Source organism: Aythya ferina (assembly GCF_964211825.1).
Source record: "Aythya ferina genome assembly, chromosome: 10".
In the NCBI taxonomy this organism is placed as follows: domain Eukaryota; kingdom Metazoa; phylum Chordata; class Aves; order Anseriformes; family Anatidae; genus Aythya; species Aythya ferina.
The window spans coordinates 15541695-15565472 of record NC_140306.1 but is presented as its reverse complement, the minus strand read 5'-3'; the positions used below and the strand labels follow the sequence as shown (position 1 = coordinate 15565472).

The 23778-nt window shown below is 60.6% G+C and overlaps 1 protein-coding gene across 6 annotated transcripts in view; it reads right to left on the bottom strand.

Annotated features, from left to right (window-relative positions):
* Nucleotides 1–23778, bottom strand: part of BSN (bassoon presynaptic cytomatrix protein) — a 69718-nt gene that overhangs the window by 5767 nt on the left and 40173 nt on the right. For 5 of the 6 annotated variants that reach the window (XM_084530359.1, XM_084530358.1, XM_084530360.1 and 2 more), the window contains exons 4-5: nt 8046–8450; nt 283–6870 (exon numbers count right to left, since the gene is read on the bottom strand). In XM_084530359.1, the coding sequence (XP_084386485.1) occupies nt 283–6870; nt 8046–8450 (6993 nt within the window). The remainder of the gene's footprint in view (nt 1–282; nt 6871–8045; nt 8451–23778) is intronic. The other variant, XM_084530363.1, reaches the window with a different exon arrangement.

Genomic DNA, 23778 nt, shown 5'->3' with positions numbered 1-23778 from the left:
GGAAAGTCTATTTATTGCAGACCGAGAGCGTGTCAGGCGGCTGCGTGCCCAGCGCTGCCCCTCTCCTCCTGACAGTGCTGAAATGTCACTAAAAAGGTTCAGCTCGGGTCAGCGTGGTCAGACACACGCAAGAGGAGGATGTGGAGCGGGGACACACCTGTCCCCAGTGAGGAGAGACGTCCACCAAGAGGGGACGTGGGTGTGTGGGGACAGGGACACAGCGCGGCGTCAGCGGAGGAACCCTCAGGGCAGGTGCCCGAGCGAGACCCTGTGTGCATGTACCTGGGTGCCTGGGAGCAGCGGGTGCTGGTAGAGGGAGAACCTGTCCTTGCCGGCCTCCTCCGAGGTGGGGCTGATGGGCTTGGGGTCGGACAGGGAGCGCTGCATGGTCTTGATGGGGCGCGGCAGCGTCTGCTGGCGCTGGGCCGAGTCGGCGAAGTGCTTCTGCGGCGGGACGTGAGCCTTGTTGAGCCGCTCGCTGGTGGCGAAGGAGGACTCCAGGAGGCGGTGCGGGGACAGCGGGGACACGGGGGAGTAGAGGACCTGGGGAGAGCGGGGCGGCTGGCGGGTCACCAGCTGGGAGAGGGAATCGGCCGGCAGGTGGGACTGGTACCCGATTTCCAGGGGGTCTGGCTTCTTCTTCTCAAACTTGCCCAGGGTCTGCTGCCGGACAGCGTGCGGGTCCAGGGGGCCCGTGCTCACCATCTGCATGTTGGTGGAGTAAGGGGTGATGGTGGTGGGCACCGTCAGCTGCGGCACCACGATGCCGGGCTGGGGGGGCGGCTCGGGCTCCGTCTGGCAGGCGAGGCTCTCGCCCCGCTGCGTCTTCTCCGGGGCCGAGATGTACTTGACGATCTCCACGCGGGGGTCGTGGGTGGTGATGTGGATGGAGGGAGAGACGCGGAGGAGCTGGTCGGGCTCGGTCTGCACAGAGCAGTCGCTGATGGTCTGGATGCCGACGCTGGCCGTGCAGCGTGCGGCGCCGTCCGCCTTGCCCTCGGCGCTGGCCTCAGCGTGCCGCGATGGCCGGGAGCGCCGGCGCCGCACGGGCTGCTCCCACTCCCCGCTGTCCTCCTCGTCCGTCTGCACGCTGCAGTCAGTGCTGCGCCGCGACCGCCGCCGCCGTGACAGCAGGTACCGCTCCTCGCCATCCTCCTCGTCCGTCTGCACGCTGCTGTCCGCCGTCTTCCTCGCCGCCTCCTTCTCGTAGGCATCCCGCAGCCGTGGCATCGAGTTCCTTTTCTTGATGCCCCGGCCAGGCTCCCAGGACTCATCAGCTTGCAGCGACATATCCGAGGCCGAGCTGCTGAGGGGCCTCTGTGGCGCAGGGTAGCGGGGGCCGGCAGCACCCTCCGGCCCCCCGGGCAGCGCCTGGCCGGGTGGGAGCCACCCCTGCCCGTTGTGTGCTGGGCCCCGCGGTGCCTCGGCGGGTCCCTCGGGTGGGCGGGCGGCAGGCTCGGCAGTGCTGGGGAAGGTGCTCTTCTGCCTCTTCTGCTCCTCCAGCTGCTGCTGCAGCTGGTGCTGCAGCTGGTGGATGTGCTCGAGCTGGAGGCGCTGCTGGGCCAGCTGCTCCCGCTGCAGCGCCAGCTGCGCGTGCCGCTCCTCCTGCTGCTGCTGCAGCACCTGCTGCTTGATGCACTGCAGCTCCTGCAGCTCCCGCTGCACCAGCAGCTGTTCCTTCTCCCGGTGCCGCTGCAGCTCGGCGCGCTCCCGCTCCAGCTCCTCCTGCAGCCGCAGCTGCCGCAGCTTCTCCAGCTCCACGCGCTCCCGCTCCAGCTGCAGCACGTGCTCCTGCTGCTTGCGCTGCCGCTCCTCCTCCCGCTCCCGCTCCTCCCGCTGCATCCCCTCCAAGGGCGGCTTGGACGAGGGGGCCGCCTGCCCGCCCTCCTTGGCGCCCGCTGCCGGCCCCTCGGCGCGGGGGGCAGCCCCCGAGGCCTCCGCTCTCTGCAAGCCGGCAGCGGGGCCGGCGGGGGCTTTGGCGGCGGGGCCGGTGCCCGCCACGGCGCTGCCCGGCTTGCCCAGGTAGACGGGCGTCTCCATCAGCGAGGAGGCCGGGAGGCGGCTGGGGGCCGGGTAGCGGTAGAGGCTCTGCGGTGCCAGCGGGACGCGGGGGGTGACGACGGGCACCCTGGCCAGGCTGGCCAGCGGGACGGCGGCCACGCCGGCCGGGCCGTAGGGTCGGTACAGCCCGCGCAGCATGGGGCGCAGCACAGAGGCTGGCTGGGTGGTGATGGGCAGCGTGGAGGCGATGGGAGTGTTGATGGTGGAGTAGATCATGCCGTCGGCCGCCCGCACGGTGGCGGAGGATGGGAACATCTGCCTGATGACGCCCAGGCGCACGCCGGGCACGTTGTACTGCGCCAGGCTGCCAAAGCCCTGCCGCGCCTCGGGGACGTTAGGGTTGAACATCCCACTGGGTTTCGGGGCCACGGCACCCCCCGGCTGAGCTGCCAGCCCCCCGCTGCCGCTGCTGGGGCCGTAGGGCAGCACGTCGGGGCCGTTGGCGTGCCGGCCCCCGTACTGGTCCATGGAGTTGAGTGCGGCGCACATGCGGCTGATCTCGCGCGCAGTCGTGGCGCTGTAGTGGGCCAGGCTGGACTCCTGGAAGCTGGCCAGGTCCCCTCGGGGCGAGTAGCGGTAATCGGAGTAGATGTTGGAGGCCGAGCTGTACCTCCTCATGGGGAGCGGGTGGCCCAGCAGCTCGGTGGGCTGGCGCAGGTCGGAGAAGGAGCCGTACTGCAGGCCCTGGCCCAGGTACCCCCCCTCGGCAAAGCCGACGCTGTAGGAATGCTTCATGGTGCTCAAGTCCACGGCAGCCTCACTGGCAGGGAAGGGCTGGTCCCCCTTTGGGGGGTAGTAGTTCATCCCGATTTCGGACAGGTTGGTGTCTGACATGGAGGAGTAGAGCCTCCCAAAGGTGCCGGTGGGGTAAAACTTCTGCTCCTCGTAGAGAGCAGGCGCTGGCTGCTCCCGGTACGGGAAGGTCTCTGGCAGCTCCGGCTCCCTGCTGCCATAGAGGGGCCCTCCAGCCTTCCTGCTGGGGACCGCGTCCCCAGCCTTCTTCTCGGGCATCTTGGAAGTGGGGTTGAAAGCACCAGTGCAGCTGCTGCCAAAGGGGAACTTGTAGACCACGTCACAGCAGGCCACCTGGCTCTCCGCCTTCACACCCGTGAGGTCCAGCACGTTGGCTGGGGGCTCCTCCTTCAGCACTTTGGTCACCGGGCCGCCCGCCATGTCCTCCACCTGCACCATCATCACCTGGGACTTCTTCCCTCCCAGGGCAAGGAGGGGGCTCTGGGTCTTCAGCTCCACTGGCACTGCCCGGTACAGCTCCGAGCCCTGCTCCTGTGGGAAGGGCTGCGGGAGGCCGCTGACGCTCTGCGCGATGCTGGTCTGCGTGATCAGCACATCCTTCTTCACCATTTGGCTGGGCAAACTGTACCTCGAGAACTTCGCCTGGGGGGGAGCGGCCGGCTCGGGCTTGCCAGCAGGCGTGGGGCCAGCTGCCCCGCTGGCTCTGACGGCGCCCGTCTGCACGCCCTGCTCTACCTGCTTCACCTGCGCCAAGCACACCGGGCTGCCGGTCCCCTGCCCGAAGTCCATCCGGCTCTGGAAAGGGTCTCCGTAGACCACGGGCTGCTTGGGCTGGGAGATGAGCATCGGGGAGGCGATGGCGAGGCCGGCGGTGCTGGCGGCTGCAATGATGGCGTGGGGCTGCTCCTGGGCGTTGAGGTTGATGATCAGGGGCTGGATGGCCGTGGACTGCCGGCTTGGGAGCTGGTCCAAGGTCAGGCAGTACTTCCTGGCCTCGGTGGCCAAGGAGGTGAGATCCATGCCTTGGTCTGTTATGATGATGGGGGCGGACTTCAGAGCAGTCCGCAAGTCCACGGCACTACCACTCGGCACCTTGGGCCCCGGCTCGACGCGGGAGGTGCCGGGGATGGAGGAGATGCGGCACAGCGAGATGTTCTCCGCCGGGAGCGCTCCCCAGCCGTACAGCCCTGCGATGCCGTCGGCGCCTGAAGTCACGGGCACCTTCTGGGCTTGCTCCTTCCCGTGCTGCGCCCGGACGTACGCACCTGGCGGTTGCTCCGGCTCCTGGCCGTACCCGTGTGGAATCATCTGCCGGCTCGTCCTGGTGGGAGACGAGGTGGGGGACTCGGAGGAGCTTGGCGGCTTGGTTTGGCTGGCCGCGTCGGCCGCCAGCGTGATCAGCATGAAGGGGGAGTCCTGCGAGGACTGCTGCCGGGTCAGGCGAGGCGAGCCTGCCTGGTGCGGCGTCTGCGTCCCTTGGGCCACCATGGGGGAAGAGGCGGAGGTGCCGGTGGTGGCGGGGACGTCATAGGCAAGGAGGGGGCTTTGCGTCTGCGTGGAGAACTCGGCAGTGGACTTGGTGGTGGGGCCAGGGGGCGCGGCCGCCCTGGGGACGGCACGGGTGGGACTCTGAGTAGGAGACGTTGGTGAGAGCGGGGGGCTGGAGCTTTTGAAGAATGGGTACGTCTTGGCCGGTGGGGGCTTGCTGTCGCTCACCGCTTGGAGCTTCTCCCTGGCCATTTGCACACCGGTCTCGACCGCTGCCTTGCTTCGGGAGACGTCCTCCGTCTGTGAGCCGTAGCTGATGGAGCTCTTCACTGGGCCGTAGCTCCTGGCGGGTGAGGCTGTGGCCTCTGCAGAGCTGTAGATCTGTGCTGTGCTGGCGGGGCCGGCTGCCGCTGTTGTGACTGCGCCAGTAGCTTTGCTGTAGGCGTAAGGAGCTGTCAGGGGCTTGGGACCTGGGCTGGGCGCTGCTGGGGCACCCTGGAGCTTGGCCCGGTCCTGTCCTTCTTTTGTAAAATGCTGCGTGACCTGGACATCAGGAATGGCCTTGCTGCCCTCGGAGGCGGAAAAGGAGACAGGAGCAGAAAGCTGCGTGGGGCTGGTCCCAGGGGTGAGGGGACCCCCGTTCTGCTTCATCAGCTCAGCATACGCGCTCTCGGCGTTCAGAAAGTGCTTTTCCTGGTACGCTTCCTCCTGCCCTTTCTTTTTGTCGCCCTGCTCCAGAGCCAGGTCAAACGAGGAGGACTGGTGCATTCTGGCGATGCTCTGCGAGGTCTGCAGGATCTCCTCGTACACCGCACCCGGCTTCGACAGGGTGCCCGGGTAGTCGGGCTGCGAGGGGTGCGCGGCGCTGCCCTCGTACCCGTACTCCTCCGCATACTGGTACTCGAAGCCATTCTGCCCCTCGGTGCCGCGGTACCCCACCTGCTGGTAGGTGCTGCCGTAGGAAACGCCCTGCTGGGCCTGCTGGATCTGCTGCTTCTGCATCATCTCTGCCTTCCTCATCATCTCCTCGTAGGCTTCCTCGGCGCTCTTGAGGGGCTTGCTGGCGGGCTGGCTGGGGCCGCTCTCCACCTTCTCGGTGGGGGAGTAGAGCGACATGAAGGTGGGCAGGTTGTACTCGCTGCCCGACTTGTACAGCTTGGAGGCCACGGCGTCGAAGCTCTCAGCCTCCGAGTCGATGGAGGGCGAGTACTCAGAGCAGGAGGAGCGGTGCAGCTCCTCCATCTCCGCCGCCTGCCGCAGCTCCTCAGTGGGGGAGGCGTCCTCGATGGGGGAGAGGTTGCTGGGGGGAGTTTTGGAGCGCTCCCTCCTCCGCTGCGCCCGCAGCTCCTCCTTGTCACGCTTGGTCTTGCGTGCCGTGCTCCGGATGCGCTGCTGCTCCACCTCCCGCATCTTCTCCTGCTCCCGCAGCAGCTCCTCTTCCTCGCGCAGCTCCTCCTCCTCCGACGAGTCCTCGATGGTGGGCAGCAAGGGGCCGTGCGAGCGGTGCCGAGCCTTCCTCTGCTGCTTCACCTCCTCCAGCCGCTGCCGCCGGCTGGGGCTGCTGTCACTGTCCTCCTCCAGGGAGGAGATGGAAGTGGGCGAGGTGCCCGAGGTGTAGCTGGGCGTGGTGGCCGGCAGGGTGGAGGAGTACTCGCCGCGGGAGCGCTCCTCGGGCGAGCCCGTCAGGCTCTCCATCTCCAGCTCTGGCTCCCGCTCCAGGCTGGTGTCCGCGTCCTGGCTCATCTCCATCTCCCTGCCGTAGCCGGTCGTGCTGTTCAGCTCAATGGTCTTGAAGCGCCGCAGGCCCCCTTGGGCCGTGCTCATGTCGTCGCCCTCGGCGGCCTCCAGCTCCTTCCTCTCCTCCTTGTACAGGCTGCTGGCGCCGTGCGGCAGGTGCCGCTTGGCCAAGGGGGGCTCTTTGCTCTTCTCTGCGTCGGCCTTAGCGGCACCGTACTTGGTGCGCCCATAGCCCCCCTCCTCCTCCTCCTCCTCCAGGTTGTCCTCCTCCGCACTCATCTCCAGGATCTGCCTCCGCATGAACTCCTCGTCGCTCACCTCCTCCCGGCCCTTGGGGTGGGGGGGCACCGGGGAGAAGCCCCCCTCGCTGCTGTCCTCCACGTAGTCGTGCCGCAGCTTGCTGCCGAACTCATCCGAAGACTCCATGCTCTCCCGCTGCTCCCTCTGGTTCTCCCACTCCAGCGAGTCCTCGTCTTCCTCCAGGATATCCTCCAGCTCCTCGTCCGAGTCGAAGGCTTCGGGGGTGATGGAGAGGTACCGGGGCCGCTGCCGCTGTCGCTGCTCCTCCCGCTGCTCCGAGCCCTTGCTGGGCTCTGCTGGGCCCCCCCGAGCCTCCAGCAGCGGCCTCATGCTGCTCTCCAGCTTGGTGAGCTCGGAGGGGCTCGGGGGGCTCTGCCCCGCCAGCCCCGTGCCGCTCAGCTTCTCCTCCTCCTGCTGCACCAGCCCCGTGATCTCGCTCTGCGAGCTGGAGATGCCGTCCGAGGAGTAGCCGGTGTCGCTCAGGCTCTGGGGGCTGCGGGACAGGTCCGGGGGGTAAGGCTTGCCCACATCCTACAGGTGAGAGGGAGCGCAGCGTTAGACCCTACAGAGTGCCCCAAGTGGGAGGGGGCTCTGGGACCCCCTCCGCCCCCCACCCCGCCCGATAGGAAACACCAGAAGGCTGGCTAATGGGGATGTTCTTCGTTTTGTGTTAAAGACCCAGTGGTGGCTGCGCTCAGCTGGGATATTTATGGCCACGGGCCCATCCCCGGGGAGGGGAAGGGGCGAGCTTTGCCTCTGGCAGCCCCGAGAGCACCGTAACCGCTCCGGGGCTTAGGGCAGGAGCCAGAGGCTGCCCCGGGGCACGCTGCCCGGCCCGGCTGGCACGACCCTGCGGGACAGCAGCCTCGCTGGCAGCAGTGCTGGGGCCGGCAGGCTTCGAATGAAATTTAATTTCCCTGATTGACAGCCCCGCAAAGCAGCCTAGAGAAACAAGGCAGTCCCCAGGATCCTCGTTAGATGCCAGCAGAAACAAATGTGACGTTTTAATTGACGGCACTGTTAAGCAGCGCTGGGGAGAGACTCAGCGCTGTGCCAGGGAGAGGGGAAAGCACCCGACACCCCACGAGCAGGAGGCCCCACGGATCCCGGGGGATTTAGGAAGCATCAGTGGGGCGAGGAGCCTCTTCCCCAGGGGCTGTGTTGGCAGGGGGCAGTCAGTCCCCGGCCCGAGGGGGACATTGTGAAGGCAGCTTCAGTGATGGCTCCTTAGGGAAAAGCATCCCAGTGCAGCCTAGCTTTTCCCCAAAGAGTATTCAATTAAAGAGGAAAAAAAAAATAAAAAAGGATTGAGGAGCTTGAAAAAGTCTGTTTCTGCAGCACAAGCTGGAAATGTTTTGAAAGGAGCTTTTCATTTAACGGCACATTCAACTGCCCTTCAAAATCAATGGGCTGAGGAGTACCTGAATTGTTGCGTTACGCACCAATTAATGTAATCATCCTAAAACGCAGGCACCTCGCCCCAATTAATGTGATCATCCTAAAACGCAGGCACCTATCGCACACTGCTGTACAGCGTGTCAAATTGCCCAGCAGCTTGGAAATGTGGAGACCGTTTTGTTTTGGCCTCACCGTTTTCCTAAAGCACCTGAGCGGGGGACAAGAGGGGCTGACAACGGGCTCTGCTCTGCCCTGGCACGAAGTGACCGCGGGGAGGACACAGCACAGGGGCAGGGCAGGGCGCTCACCTCCTGCTCCTTCGCCCTCTGTGCCTCGGGAAGCACCCGTCCCACCTTGCTCTCCCCCTCCGGTTTTGTGCTGACGCTCTTCCCTTTGGGTGCTGGGGACGGCTCCGGGGCGGCTTTGGGCAGCGGCTTCTCCTCTGCTGGCGCCGGGGGCTTCTTCTCCGGGGCAGGGCTGGGGGCCGGGCTCTGCTCGGGTGCCCGCAGGCTCCTGGCGGGCGAGGGCTGGCGGTCGGGGGGCGCTGCCGGCTCGGGGGGCGCGGGTGCCCGCGGGACGGCTGCCGGCGGCTGGTGGCGGGGGGAGCCGCTGGCAGGGTGCTTCGGGGCAGGCATCGGCACGGGGGCAGGGTCCGCCAGGCTCCCTTCCAGCAGCCGCTGCGTTTGGCAGTTCAGACACAGCCATTCGTTTTTCTGCAAGGCACGGAAAGGAAGAGCTCCGTTAGAGACCGGGGAGCCCCGCACCGACAGGGTGTCCCGTTCTGCAGGGCTCAGCGGAGATGGACCTGCTGGATGCCAGCAAGAACAAGGGCTTTCAGCAGAGTCAGCATGCCATGGGGTGAGCCTTGCTAAGCACTGGAGACCAGTGCTTTCTCCCCTCTAGACTGGGAGTGGAAAGTCGTTACTGCACTTCTTGGCAACATGAAAACCATCCTCCCTTTACTTGCCATCTCTTTATTGTCCCCAGTGTTAATTGCTAGATTTCGCACTGCCTACACCACAGCACCTTCAGCATCTCTCCAAGGGGGAACAAACCCAGCCTGACCCTGCCTTTGGCTCCGGGTTTGCTGCCCACAGGCTGGGGATGCTCAGCCCTGCCGGCTCCTCACGTAAAAGCAGCTGAAAAGTCGGGTGGAAATGAGCAGACCGCTGCTCCCTGGGCTGCTAAGTGACTGAGCACACAGAGGAATGCATCGCGCATCCAAAGCAGCGCACTCAGCGTGGGGAAGGACCGCCCGGGACAATTTAGGAGGAGTCTGGGTCCCCCAGCCAGGCACACCCTCACTGCCACAGCCTGCTGGGGACGAGCCTGGAGGAGCAGCTGCCGCTGCCCTGTTTTTCTCTGCAGCTCTCTGCTTCGCCTCCAGCGGTGCCAGCGCTGGTGCCTTCGCCCTGCCTCACCACCGGCACTGCTCCCTCCTGCCACGGGGCTGTGCCGAGGCTCCCTCTGCTCCCTGCTATCCTCCAGGACAGGGGTGCGTTGTGCTGCTGGCTCCTGCAGCCCCCGTCCCCGTCACCGTGCCCGTCACCGCGGCGTCGTGGTGGCCAACATCCCGGCTGACGCTGCCACCACCCGAGTGACCGCGCCGCTGGTGGGGCCCGTGCAGCTTCCCTCCTGCTCTGATTTGTTTTCCTTGCTACAATAGAGGAATAGAGGTTTAATAGCATAATCATCATGCTTGAGGATCGTTTTTCTAGGTTATCAGAAAATACTGGGTACATGAGCACATAAAAAACTTCCCAAAGATATTACCCAAAGTACACGCTGTGCGGAAAAGAACAAGACAATCTCGCCTAGTGAAGCGCTCAGCAAGAGCCGTCATTTTATGACCTGGAAAAAGCAGCTTGCAGCTGGGGCTGTAAGTGGCAGAAAGCCTGCAGGGAGGAGGCAGGAGCCCTGCACTAATAGATCAGAAGCACTCTCCCCCTCTGAGTCGTGAAAGGACTATTTTTACCCGCACAGGAATGTCCAGGAATAGGGCCCTGACATTTGCTTTACTTCTGATGTTTCATCATTTAAAATCTTTTTCTCTTTTTTTTTTTTTTTTTCTCTTTTTTCCTTTCTGCGAACAGCCCAGTGCTCAGTGTCATTCCTTCCCACCCTGCCTTTTGGGTCGAGCCACTGCTTCATGGGGGCCGAGCTGCAGGAGAGGAGCTCCCAGGCTGCCGGAGAGGTGGGCTGAGTCCTGCCACCCCTCCCGACCCCGCAGCAGCCCCTGCTCTGCTGCCTGCTCTTCATAGGAGCATCTTCAAGATACCCTGGGGCTGTGGAGGGCCTTAAATAAAAACGAGGGCCTTAAAAAAAAAAAAAAAAAAAAGCTTACAGCACGGTAATATTTAATTACTGCTTAATCAAAGAGAAAGTGTAATTAAGGGGCAAGTGCAGCCTATTGTATCTTACTGATTGCATTTGTCTCCTTTTGTTTCAGAACTGGCTCTTGACGCTTTGCCTCCGAATCAGATCTCCTTGCCGCACTCCGCCGTGTAATTATTTCAGGCGGTGGAAGAAAATGTAATTGCGTGCCACAGCTCGAACCCCCTCCTCACGGAAATGCCCGGCCTTCCTTTTGTGTTTCAGGAACACCATTTTTCCCTGCCGGAGCTCCCCACAAGGGGAGGCGCAGTGGGGGTGCCGTGGCCGTGCCGGGGAGAGCCGGGCCCGGCTCCTGCCCGCGGTGATGTGGAGGTGATCGGCCCACGTGGGACAGCGCCCATATGCACGATGCCCATCCTGCACAGCCCATGCTGGCCACGCAGCTCTGCGTGAGGGGCTGGGCACGGCCGCTCCAGCCCTTTTGGGGTGATCTGGAGGACCAGGTGGGCGCGGGGTGACCCTGGCTGCAGGGAGCGCAGGAGGGCTGGCTGGAAGCGCGCTCCCTCCGGCAGCCGTCCTGGCCGGGGCAGCTCGCCCCTCGCCATCCCGCTCCAGCAGACGTGACGGGGCTCCGTGGGGCTGCAGCGGGAACTGGAGAAGGGAAAGATCTCTGTTAAAAATAGCCCAGCCAAAAGGATTGTGGCTTTGAAACCGGGACAGGACCGGGGCAGGTCGCATGCCGGACCTCAGCCTTCGCTCGCTGTGAGGCTGGGCCCCAGGGACGCCGGTGCCGGGCACAGTTCGCTTTGCACCATCCCCTTCTGGCCTTTCCTTGGCTCTGGGATCCCAGAGACCTCTGCAGTCCCTGGCACTGGGCCACGGGCACCTCCCAGCCACCACGGCTCAGCCAAATGCACAAGGCACCGCGCGACGAGCAGCTGATCTGCTCATAAACCCCCAGCAGGCTACCCAGATCCCGTGACGGCAACCATCATCGTGCTGGGCTTGGTGCTTTACAACCCCAGAGCTGCGGGGAGGTGCACGGGGACGGCGCGGGGCAGTGGCACCTCAGTATCCATCCTGGTGCCAGGCTGGAGCCACAGCGGGGCACAGCTGCCCCAAGCAGCTCGGGGGAAGCTGAGAGCGGGCACGGTCACGGCAGCCCCACGTACTGCAGCCCATCAGCCTCAGGAGGCGAGGGGCTGATTTTCTCAGCGCTCAGAATCGCCTCGGAGGGCGCTGCGGTGCCCGAGGCCCCCCCCCAGGGGATGTGTGTGAGGTCCCCTCCCCAGGCTGGCACCCGCTGGCAGGTGGCCAAAGCCGCGTTCGCCAAGCCCTAACGGGCTGGCACCCAGCGATTGCTGTAATCCACTAATGGGCAATGACAAAACTGTAATTAACGGCAATAGAAGCCTTCCTGCATCATTTTGGTCAACATCACCGCCTGGCAAGTTAATTAAACGCTGAATCCCCCGGCGCCGGCGGGGTTTGTTGGAATGATGGAGCCGCCGAGCTCCAGCCCTGCCACGCCGGCAGATGCCAGCCCCGCAGCACCCAGACCCGCACCCCGAGCACCCCCGCAGAGGCACAGCAGTGGCTTCAGCCCCACGCAGACCCCTCCTGCCTCCTCAGCTCCAGGGCTCTGCCCTGTTATTCGTGCTCCCCGGTATTATTTTACGCAGTCGAAGCCATGGATATTAAAATACCGGCTCGAGGCCCGTACCAAATCAGATAAGCAGCGCGAGGTGTGAGTATCCTCCAAGCTGGGTCTCATCTCCCAGCATCAAACGCAGCGAATCTCCCAAGAATATTCCATTTATTTGCTGACAAGCACTGTGCAGGGCTCATCGCCGTGACAGATGGGAGCCTGGGAAATATGGAAAACACTTCTGCTCTCTGAAGCAAGATCCAAATTAACAGCAAGCATCCCTCCAGCCTCCCCGTTTAGGAGGTCTGCTGGCACCCGCGCCCCTTCCACGCACCCTCCTGCAGCGGGGACGGGGACATCGCCCGGCAGGACCCCAGCTCCCAAGGCTCAGCATCCCTGTGCTGAGGAAACCCAGAGATCTGTCTGCAACGTGAACACTTTTAGCAGGTTTAAAGGAGCGGGGCTGACTCATGCTTTGCCATTCAACGCCAGAGCTGTTTCAGACCCCCCCCGAATCCCCCCTGCCACCCATCCTAATCCCACGGCGTTGCACCCAGGCGCTTGGCTGCTTTTCCTCCAGCCCTTATCCTCCGATCTAATGAAAGATGTTATCTCTGCCTCGCCCCGCTCCTCTCGGATGAACACCGGTGCTAATTCATTTCTCTGCCGGGATGCTGCCACCCGAGGGCCGCCTAACGCTTCCCTCCTCGGCACCAGGCTGCCAAACCCAGCCCGCCGAGCCCCCTCCCGGAGAGAAGGTGCCCGAGGAGCGGTGGCGGTGCGAACCCGAGCACATCCCCACCGGGGCGTTTTTAGCCCTGTGCGCGCTGCAGCTCCCTTTTTGCTGCCCCCCTAAAGGGTTGGTTCACCCAGCGAGCTACCTGAACGGGGAAGGCTTTGGTTTGGGGGATAGCAGAAGGCTTTGCGGTCTCTGGTATCAACCCCTTTGAGAATTTCTTAATCCTTTCCTGAACTGCAGCCCTGCAAGGCGACTTGCAGCCCAGATGCTGCTTTTTGCAGGACGCTGTGGAAGAGGAGAGGCAGGATTTGTGTCCCCATGAATGGTGAGCTTGCAAACGCAGCAGCATGAAGCTGCAGGCACCTTCCTCTACAGGGCAAGGCAGCGCCGGGACCTCATCCCTCAGCAGAGTTTATTCAACACTAATTGCCTTTATTAGCGTGACCTGGGCAAGCATTAGCGTTGTCGCGGCTCACAGATCAGCCTCACCAAAACCCACCGAGGTTATTCCAACCCGTCACTAAATACAGCGTGTGACAAGCAACGGAGCAAGGCTTCCTGGCATCACTCTGCTCCTCTCTACCCCTGCAGCCCCCCGGGCAGATGGGGCTGGTAGTGCCTGCCTGGCCCCACTGTGGCTGTCACACCGCAGTGCCGTGACTCAAAGCAGTGCAGGGTGAGCTCGCTGCAGTCACACGTCGCCAGAATGAGCCCTGCCATAGCTTCTCCTCCCCTTTGCAGACACCCCTGCATGGGAAAACCCCCACACGGGAACTTTTCCTCCCGATTTCTGCCCCTACACCCCGCCAAGCTGCTCACTTGGTAATCCAGAGGGGACCCGGTGCTGGCCACGGGCAGCGGCGCTGGCCTGCAGCCAGGCAGCATCCACCACGGTCACCACCACCACATCAGCCGAGGGATTAATCCAGCTGAAAGTCTTTGACTGATGAGTAATAGCACGGCTCCTGTTCGTTTTCCTTCGAGGAACGAGCGTGCGCTTGCCAAGTCCGGCTTACTGCGTGGCAGCGCCGGTGGGACAGCCCAGTAAATGCGGGCACGATGGGGAGAAAGCAGCGTGAGAGAAACCACGGAGGTTTCTCTGGGAGGAAAGGGGCTCCTGACTCAGCAATTCAGACCCCAAAATGCTCCTGCCAGCACGGGCAGCTGCTCTGCATCATGAAGACTTTGCGGGCCCATGGCTCGCGGGGCCACCGGTGGCTCCTCCGTGCCGTGGTGCCGCGCAGGGTACCCACAGAACCCCGGGGATTTCAAACGAGTCCTTCTGGGATGCTTTATGGGGGCTCTTGAATCGCTCGGTTTTTAGAGCTCACCTCTTAAACACAGACTGTCTGAGGCAGTTTTCTCCTCCCAGAAACCCACGGGCTCGGCTGGAGACGGGCTGCACGCTTGTGCACCGAGGGCTGGGCAGGGGTCCAGCACCAAGTGCCACCTGGACGGGGTGGCACAAGGCGGGGATGCTTTCTTCTGAGCAGCATCCTTGTGCACCCGCAGCCCGTGCTTGGAGCTGCGATGACCCCAAATCCCCCAAATGTGCCTCTATTCTCTGCCCCCTAGTCATTTTCCACCCACTTCCAAAATTAGCAGAGCCGCATGCGGCAGGAAGCACCTTCTGTATTTACCGAGCTAAAAATCTTCCCGAGTCGCAAGAATGTTTCTAAGTTAAAGGATTTCAACTATTTTGCAATCAAGGAAGCATATTTCCAAACGAGCCCAATTCCAAGCGCTGGGTGCTGTGTGGGCTGTGTGAAGGGGCTGCTAAAAAAGGGTACACAGCTGTCCAAAATTTTGAAACTGGTCCTTTTGGAGAATATATATAGCCATCCCTCCCCACTCAACATATTTCCTTCCAGTTCATTAGATTAAAAAAAAAAAAGAGAGAGAGAGTAGGATATAGAAGAGATGATTTTGATGCTCTTGGCTTGTCTAAAAGCCCCGGGACAGGTTCCCAGGGCTGCGGGTGAGCAGCGGTCTCTCTGGGAAGGGGCTGTTTGACGGCAGCATCCCCGCACGGCACACGCACATCCAGCAACAGGAGCAGCTGCTGCAGAAATAGCAGCTGTGCAGCACGGGCTCCGCAGGGCTGCGGGGGGAACACAGCACGCCCCAGCCCTCCCGCTGCCCGCAGCTGGGGTTCGGGGGTGCTGCGGGACCAGCCGGGCTCCCAGGAGAGGTGGGAAGCAGGGGCTCCTCGTTTATCCCCGCTGCTGTTTCCTTTTTTTTTGTGCTCCTTTTTTTCCCTGTGACTGGCTGCTGCCGTGTGTTTTGTGCTCCGCCAGCGCCCCAGCAGCCCCCCGAGCTCCCCGGCTGCAGCCAGCAGGCGTGGATGGGGCTGCCCGGCCAGACTCAGCCTCTCGAACATCTTTAAGGACAGGGAGAAACAAACCTGCCAGGCTGGGCACCTGGGCGTGATCCTGAGGGACAAACAGCGCGAGTGCAGCTCTGCGTGTTTAAGAAAAGGAAAAAAAAATGCCAGAAAAGAGTAAGAAGAATAGGAGGAATCAGAGAGGGAGTCTCAGTGGCTGCAAGTGCTTTTTTCTCTTTTCACCGAGCCCTACTATTTCTTCCTCTTTTTTTTTTTTTTCTTTTTATCTTGGAGAAAGAGCTAAATGAACTACCAGCTCAGTTCCAAGAGACTGAATCCAAATGGATGAAGAATTAAGAAGATTTTCTGTTCGCAGTAAAATATAGCCAACAGTATTAAAGCAGAAGAGGGATGGGTCTGTTTGTCAAAGATTAGCTACGGCTGTCCCGAGGAAGGTCCATATTTCCCTATTTTCCTGTAGTGTGACATTTATAAAACTATCTGAGTCATTTACAGGCCGCTGATGGACTCGGTGAGGACCCTGCCGGGAAGAAGGGGAACAGAAAGTCTCCAAAGCCCCGGGGGCTGCCGGGGGGAGGCACGGCTCTCCTTCTTGGGCAGGGGGTCCTGGGGCTGGTGACACCGCAGGAACGTGGGGAAGGGGGACGTGGAGCTGAAGGCATCCAGTAGGAGCAAGGGAGCTCCCGGCAGTGCTGGAGGATGAGAAGTGGCAACCACTGGCTGCAAAAGGCAAAGGCTGAAGAGACACAAAATGACAAAATACATGTACGATCCCTGCTACGCCAGCGGGAAATATCCCACGAAGCCCTTTAGGATCACCAAGCCCAACCAGCAGCCTGGACAACAGAGTCCCCTCCCTGAACCACGTCCCTCGGTGCCACTTCCCCATCTCCCAAATATCTCCAGGGCTGGGGTCTCCCCACTGCCCTGGGCATCCCCTGCCAGTGCCTGGCCGCCCTCTGCGTGAAGAAATCCTTCCTGAGAGCCACTCCGAGCCTCTCCCGGCACGAACCAGCCTGCGAGGACCATCAGGGAGCCAGGCAGAAGCCAGGACGTGGTCCTGTCCTGCAGCAAGCCCAGCGGGGGGACCTTATCCCCCCATCGATACAGCAGCAACACGTCGTTCATTTCTGTTCCAATCGATCCGTGTGCACCCTGATTTACTGGGGGAAGAAGCCCTCCTTCACCAGATTTATCAGCCTGCCAGGCTGCCTTATCTCTCGCAGCCCGCATTATCAGGATGTAGCTCTCAGCCAGGGTTAACAGCAGCGGGAGGATCTCCAAACGCTGTCTGCATACCAACACTTCTGTGAAAACGCCCAGGACACGTACACCGGGCCCCCCGGAGCCCCCGCCCCGCTCGCTGTCCCTTCGCTCCTCTCGGTGCCTGGGCACAGCGTCGAGCAAGGTGCTCGGTGCTGTTATCTCGTGCCTTTGTCGCCCTGCCTGCAGTGATGGGGGAACTGCTCCTCTCTGGAAGCTCTCCGTGGAAGATTTCAAATCTGCAGCAAAATAAGTACAGTTAGTACAAAATAAGTACAGTTTCCTGTACTCAGCTCTGGTGAGGCCGCACCTCGAGTACTGTGTTCAGTTTTGGGCCCCTCGCTACAAGAAGGACATGGAGATGCTTGAGCGGGTGCAGAGAAGGGCGACGAAGCTGGTGAGGGGCCTGGAGAACAAGTCCTACGAGGAGCGGCTGAGGGAGCTGGGCTTGTTCAGCCTGGAGAAGAGGAGGCTCAGGGGTGACCTTATCGCTCTTTTTAGGTACCTCAAGGGAGGCTGTAGCGAGGTGGGGGTTGGCCTGTTCTCCCACGTGCCTGGTGACAGGACGAGGGGGAATGGGCTTAAGTTGAGCCAGGGGAGTTTTAGGCTAGATGTTAGGAAGAACTTCTTCACTGAAAGGGTTGTGAGGCACTGGAACAGGCTGCCCAGGGAAGTGGTGGAGTCACCATCCTTGGAAGTCTTCAAAAGACGTTTAGATGTAGAGCTTAGGGATATGGTTTAGTGGAGGGCTGTTAGCGTTAGGTTGGAGGTTGGACTCGATGACCTTGAGGTCTCTTCCAACCTAGCAAATTCTGTGATTCTGTGATTCTGTGATTCTGTGATAACGCTTGCAAAGAGAAACCCAGCAAAACTGCAGAGAAGTACTATAGTATTCTGATCATTTTTCCGCTAGAAAGGGGGAAAAAAAAGCCCATGATAAGCTAAATTTATCTGAAAAATCTTATTTAATCAAAACCTTGCTTTTTCATAGGCACCAGTGTTGACTAAAATACCCAGCCATCCAACGAGCAATTTTCTGCCTCTGATAAAAGCAGATTCAAGCTGTCTGATTGCTCTCTTCTGAGCTGCAGAGAGCCCCATGTCTGCCAGGCAGCAGCCGCTTGCTTGCAAAGCAGAAGAAAATCAGCATCCTCCATGGCTGCCCTCTGGATTTGCTGCGTCCCCACACAAGGCAGAGCAGCAGCAGTGAGGGCAGACCCCGACCACGTCCCTCCTTTGGGGTTCGAACCTATTTCGTGCCCGTGATGGATCATTTGTAAAGTAGCTGAAGAGCCATCGGTACGAGCTGATGGCCCACGGTGTCTGCGGAATTATGTAACACTTCCAGAGTTGTGGAGCTCGTGGCAGCCTTTTCCCAGCAGAGAGCCCCTTCCCCAGCGAGGTGGCTGGATGTGCCGCTACCAAGACTCACTGCCTGCACCTCACAGCCGGCAGGCGGCTGTCCTACAGCCCTGTGGGGTGTGTGTGGCACCTGTGGGCTCTTCTGGCTGCCCAGCTCGTGGAAAATGTCACCAAGGGCCTCACCTTCGTGCTGGGGGCAGCCTGTGCTACGCAGACACACGCGCATCTTCACAGCCATCCCGGGAATAACCCACGGCTCCCAGGGATTGCAGCCTATCCTTTCTTTCCCTCTCTGTTATGTTCTATTTCGACATCCTCACTTGGCCCCTGCCAGCATTTTTACCCTGAAATCCATGAATTCTGACGTGGAAATCCTGAAATCCTGGGTAACTGGGAACTTTGGTTTCTGTCTGACTCCTTTGAACGACTGCTCCTTCAAAAAAAAAAAACCCAAACCGTAGGCCCTGCTCCAAGCCTCAAGATCACGAGCTCCGAATCCAGCAGCAGAAGCATTTTAATTAAACGACCCACCTTTATGGGATACATCAAGTGGTAAGTTTGAAAAATTAACTCCCCTGATCTTCCCCGCTTCCGGGCGGGTCAATAATCCATTAACGGTGAAAGGCTGCGAAAAGGAGCGCAGATGGCTCCAGCGGAGACGGATGAGCCCTTCTCCTCCCCCAAATTACACACATCGCCACCCTCCCGTGCTGGGCCCGTGCGTGCCCTCTTCCACCCCCTTCCCTGCAGCACAGCCTGGGCAGCTCCCACCTGCTGGGGTCCAGCCGGGCCGATCCTGCTCCGGTCCCAGCCCCACCGAATTGTCTTGGTGGGCCCGACCCCAGCATCGGCACCTTCAGCCGCCAGCGGCTGCCTCTTTTCAGGCAGAACCAGCGTTGATATGCTTCACGCAGCGCTTAGGGGCATGGAGGCACATCCTGAGCAGCGTGCCAAGGGGCTGAGCCGCTCTGAGGGCACAGCCCGATGTCTGCAGCCGCCTGCCGGGGCTGTTATTGAGGCTGAGATCTTCAATCTCAAGATAAAATGAAAATACGGAGCAAGAACAAAGCCAGGAAGCTGAAATGAAATGGTGACATCCATGTAAAATGGATGTTTTTGTTTGTTTTTTTTTAACTGACAACAGGGCCATTTGCTCGGTTTGACCTCCAGCTGCCCTCTCTGCAGAGACAGATGCCCGTGGGGCCTCATCCCCTGCAGCCCCAGGCAGACCCGCACCACACAGACCCTCGTGGCATCGCAACAGACCCCGCGGTAGGAGGGCTTTGGGGGCACCCCAGAAACCTGCTGCTGCTGCTCTGAAGGCTGGGCACGCTGCCCCAGCTGCCAGCCCGAAGAAAAGCCCACGCTGATCACAAACCCTGCTGCCCAGCTCCACTTCGCTCTCCTCTTCCCGATGCGCCATTTGCTCTCGGCAAACAGATGACTCTTGGTCATGCTTAACAGTCGCAGGCGAGTCAGGAAATTACATAAAGATGGGAATTTCACAGTTACCTCGCAGGCGCCGAGCCCTGTCGGAGCAGCGTGTGAGCTGATGCCCACTCACCCACGCTGCAATTGCGAGGCAGCAGCGGGTGCTGCTCAGCCGTGCCGTGCCCGGCGCTGCAGGACGGAACCGGGGGCAGCGCAGAGCCCCCGGGTACCACCACAGCACCGGCCCTGTCCCGTCCTCACGCTGCCAGGGGCTGTTCCCAACCCCATTGCTTCTTTCTTTCCCAAACTAGGTCTTTGGTGAGAATATTTGTTCTCTGCGTCAACTAAAACACGCTGAAATCCGTACTCTTCTGCTCAAGCAGGCTTGGGAATGGGGTGCTCTTTGTGCGCCGCACTTACAATTAAAAATATCCCACCAAAAAAAACCCACACCAAACCCAAACCATCACAAAAGACACAGAACAAAGCAGCTGAGATACACAGCATACTTTAAAGTCCTCCCCTCCGAGGAAAAGGAGGATTTGAGCTCTCTGATGATGGAACACAGGGAAGCCACCGCCGCCACCTCCTTGGCACGCACAGCCCGGGGAGGTGGGCAGAGCCCCACCAAATCCTGATTCCAACGTTTTGATATGCTGTGCTCCGAGCAACTCAGGGCAATGAGGCCTCTGGGCCAAAACGTGTGAAAAATGTCGCTACCCACGTGTAACTTCGCCTTCCTGCTTGCGTTTGCGTCGTGAGAAACGTAGGAGTCAGCGCGGCTCCTCGCTCCGCTGTACTGCTCCTGCTGCCGAGCACCAGCCGAGAACCATCCTGCCTCCAGCGCTCACCTCGGGGGTATGGCACAGCCCTGGGAGGGCTTCCAGAAGTTTCATCGTGCCCACGGAGACAGTGGCAAAGAGGTGCTGCTGGGTCCATTCCCCTGCAGCCACTCCCGCTCCCCAAAGAGAGCAGAAAAATAGGAATCACAGGATGAAGGAGGCACAAAGGACTGAGGCTGTTCTCCTTGTGCTCCAGGTCCCTCGAGGCGAGGTTCGTTTCTAATTAACTGCCTAAAAACAGCAGCATGTCATCATCTGCCCCAGGAGGAGAGCACGGCCAGGGTGGGGAGCCCAGCGCTGTGCCAAGGAGGTGCCCGTGGTCACGGAGAGCTGCCTCCGCAGCCACCCCTGCCCGGGCACCCCCGGGTGGAGGAGCCAAACCCTGCCCTGGTGGCAGCTCCTCGCCCCTGGGCTGCCCCCACGCGAGGGGACCAGCACAGGGCCCCACGTGCCCCTCTCAGCGCGCCGAGCCGGCGCTCGTGCAGCCCGGCAGGGCCACGTGGGGCTCCCCGAGCACAGCACACCTCGTCCCCAACGTGCTGCCTTAATTTAGCACACGCGGCAGATGGCAGTGGGAAGATGACGGCGAGGAGCAGAAGCAGAGGAGAAGGCTTCTGCAGCGAGCTCCCTGCTCTGCTGCAGGCTTTCGGGGCGTTTTCGTGGCACTCGCTGGGAGGAGCTTTGAGGCAGCTCAGGGCTCGGGTGGGAACTCCAGGCAAGGAGAGCAAAGATGTGGGAGAAGCTTGCCCTGGTTTTCAAATACCACTTCGCAGGAACAGCTGCCGTTGGCTCAGCACAGCCTCGCAGCAAGGCACAAACAGAAGAACCGAAATAATCCGTGCCAAATGGAGGCAGAGCCCCTGCAAAGGCCCTGCAGGAGCAGCCCTGGCTCCACCACCTCCTGCCTGCGAGGCTGGGGGGAGCTGGGAGCGCTCCCCTCTGCATGGTTTCTGCACAACACAGCCTCTGGGGCTGCAAGGATCCTCCCTGCCCGAGAGCTTTCAGCTCCCCCAGCCCGTGCAGAGCTGGTGACAAGGCAGCCTGCAGCTCCAGGCCCCACCAGGACAGGTGGAAAGGGGAGAGCACGATCATTCCTGCAGCCGCACAGCACGGACGGGTACACGGCAGCAGCCGCTCCTCTAAAGCTGTTCTGAGCAGGCTGGAAAACTGTTGGAATTGCAAAGCGTTATCGGGAGCTTTGGGAACAGGTTCTTAATTAGCTGGAAATATTTGCTGCGTTGGTGAATTGCTGCCAGAAGCACCTCGAGAGCTTTTTGGAACCAGGAGCGCCTTCGGAAGCGGAAACGTTCCTGTGGTGCGGTTACGGGAGCGCCCGGTGCCACCTCTGCCCCCTGCAGTTTCTCCCTGCCACACGTGAGGCAGGCAGGCTTAAAAAGAAGGTTTGCATCTCCTGCCCGCTCAGGAGGCTCCCCTGGAAATTTCTGGAGCACGGGCGCTGCTGGCATCCTTCCCCTTGCAGCGGGAGCATGGAGCAGCCTTGCCAGCTGCCCTCAGCTCCGTGCGCCGACGCCACGCTGAGTGCACCCCCCAGGCTCCCGGCCACCTCACCTCGCTTCCACACCCAGCTGAGGGGCTGCTCGCAGCATTCGCCCTCTTTGGGAATTTCAGGCAAGAGCTGGGAATCAGATCTCAGGGATTTTCAGTGCAGCTCAGCACTTGTGCAGGGCGAGCACCTGCGTTTTGCTGGGCTTGCAGCAGAAAGAGGAAGCAACCGCGCTCGCTTTGCATGCTGCCCAGCTCCCACGCCAGGTGCTGCCTCAGGCACCACCGCCAGCACCTCCCCACACAGCAGGAAGCCATAAACACTCCTGGGCCATCTTTTCCAGGACTGCAGGCAAGTCTGCTCCAGCCCACGCCAGCTGATGTGCTCTGCCCGCGGCCACGCTCCCTCTGCGAGCTCCGTCTCGTGGCACGTTCCTGGTCCAGCTGCTCGGGGCTGACCAGGGCTGTCTGCATCAGCGTTAGCAACACCAACACGCACCCTGCTTCTTGTGTGGTCCCCAGGCACCCGGAGAACCCTTTCAGGCTGCTCACGGGCATAGGAACTGGAAGAAAAAAATCATCGTTGAAGTGCAATTGCTGCAGGATCAGGCGTAGGCAACTGTGTTAATACCTCAGCTTTTAATTGCAATCATTGATGTTGATAAATATGCCTCCCTGCTAATCCCCCATAAACTTCTGATTATTTACAAGGAGCTGGCTTACCGCCTCCCGTACAAAACAAGGCTATTAAAGCATCAGGCTTTACAACTCCAAAACAAACACAAGGGAAAAGCCGAAATCCTCCAGCGCCAGGAGGCTGGACGCCAGGTGGGCGAGGGCTTTTCGGCAGGTAAAGGGGCAGGGGGGTGCCTGGGGGGCTCAAAGCATCTGCAGAGGGCTGGCACCCAACTCCTCTACAAGCCGAGAGCCAAGTCCCAAGGATCCATCCCAGGAACTTCCTCTGGGAGGAGCAGAAAATCAGCACGAAGAAATAACCAAGCAGCTTCCACTGTTCGGGATTTTGCCAGGCAGCACCCGCACCCGGCTTTTATGAGGGTTTCACACCTCCAGAAATCAAACACGAACCATTTCCCTTTCAAGTACGTGGCAAATGGCAACCAAAAAGGTATTTAATTAAATGCTTCCAGCCAGTTCCCGACCCATATATCTGACAAATTATTCACAAGGCAGCCTTTAGCCCTCTATGATTTGTTTCCCTCCTCGTTAAAAGCGATTCCTGCAATGGGAGGCGAGGATGGATGAAGTGCGGGAGGGAACAAGGCCACAGGCAAGGGCAACAGCCCTCGAGCAGCCTCGTACGAGCAGACAGTGTGGCAAGAGAGTGCCAGAGTGGAGCAATCCTGGGGGAAATGCCTCTGTGGAAGGCAAAATCCCCCAGAGCAGCTGCTGCAAGCACCCACTGGCCCTGCATCAGCCAGAGGAGGAGGAGGAAGCAACCAGACACTCAGCGCAGCCCCAGTCCCTTCAATGCTGATTTTTAACGTAGCAGGAAGGTTGATTTTTTTTTTTTTTCTTCATCTTAATCCAAAAGCTCGACCCCCAGAGCTGGGGGTGTAGGAGCCTTGCTGTGCCCCTGCGCTTTGCCAGCACCGGTTTTGATGTGGGAAGGACGGAATAGCCTGAGCTGCAGTCCCCAGCATGTGCTCATCCCAAGCAGTAATCCCATCTTCATCCCCACCAGCCCTGCTCATTTCACCATCAGCAGCCCCTCTCCTCACTATCAATTTATTCCACGGATGGCTGCAGCCGCTTAAGACTGCGGGATGTAACTGCAAAATGCTGCTGGGTTCATAACAAGAAGCGATGCTGGCTTTGGAAGGCGGATTGACACCAACACAGAAAGTCTGGGACGCTCCTGTCACAGCTGAAAAACCAAGCACCTCTTCCGCAGTCCCCAGCCCACTCAGAAATCCAGTGCTACAAAGCCAATTAAATGCTCGATTAAATGTCCTAATGTGTTCCCACATGAAGTACTAACATAGCACGGTAAAGAAAAAAAAAAGAGAGGAAGAGGTGCCAGGTTGTGTAATGGTCTGAGAGCACATCAGGATAATCTGAGCCTGCTCCCCGGGGATGGCAGCAGGAACAGCCAGATCCCCTCGCCATCTCAGGCCAAAACAGCCGCTCCTCTCTGCCCACCCCATCCTCAGAGCGTGGCTCTGCCCCACGTAGTCCTGCTGTCCCGTTGTGCGGAGGTCGCCCAGAACGCCACCAGCACTAGGAGCAGCCACAGCAGCTACTGAAATGGGCTGGCAAAAGCATTCAGAGCTCGGTGAGGGCCAGGGCATGACACAGAGAGCTCGCCCTGTTATACGGACAAAAAGAGCAGCCCTAAACTATCCCCTCGTGCTTTCTAGGAAGCGGCCTGATCGATGCTGTAAGGATAAAGCTTCACCATCAGCTAAAGCCAACCCAAGTCCAGGCTGCTGCGGCCCCGTGACACGGAGGGAGGTGACACCACTTGGCAGCAGGGCTCGAGTCGCCCCTTGGGACGCAGCGGCAGCATCGCCGTGTGGTACCACTGCCAGCAGCAGCGAGGGAAGCAAGCTGGTTT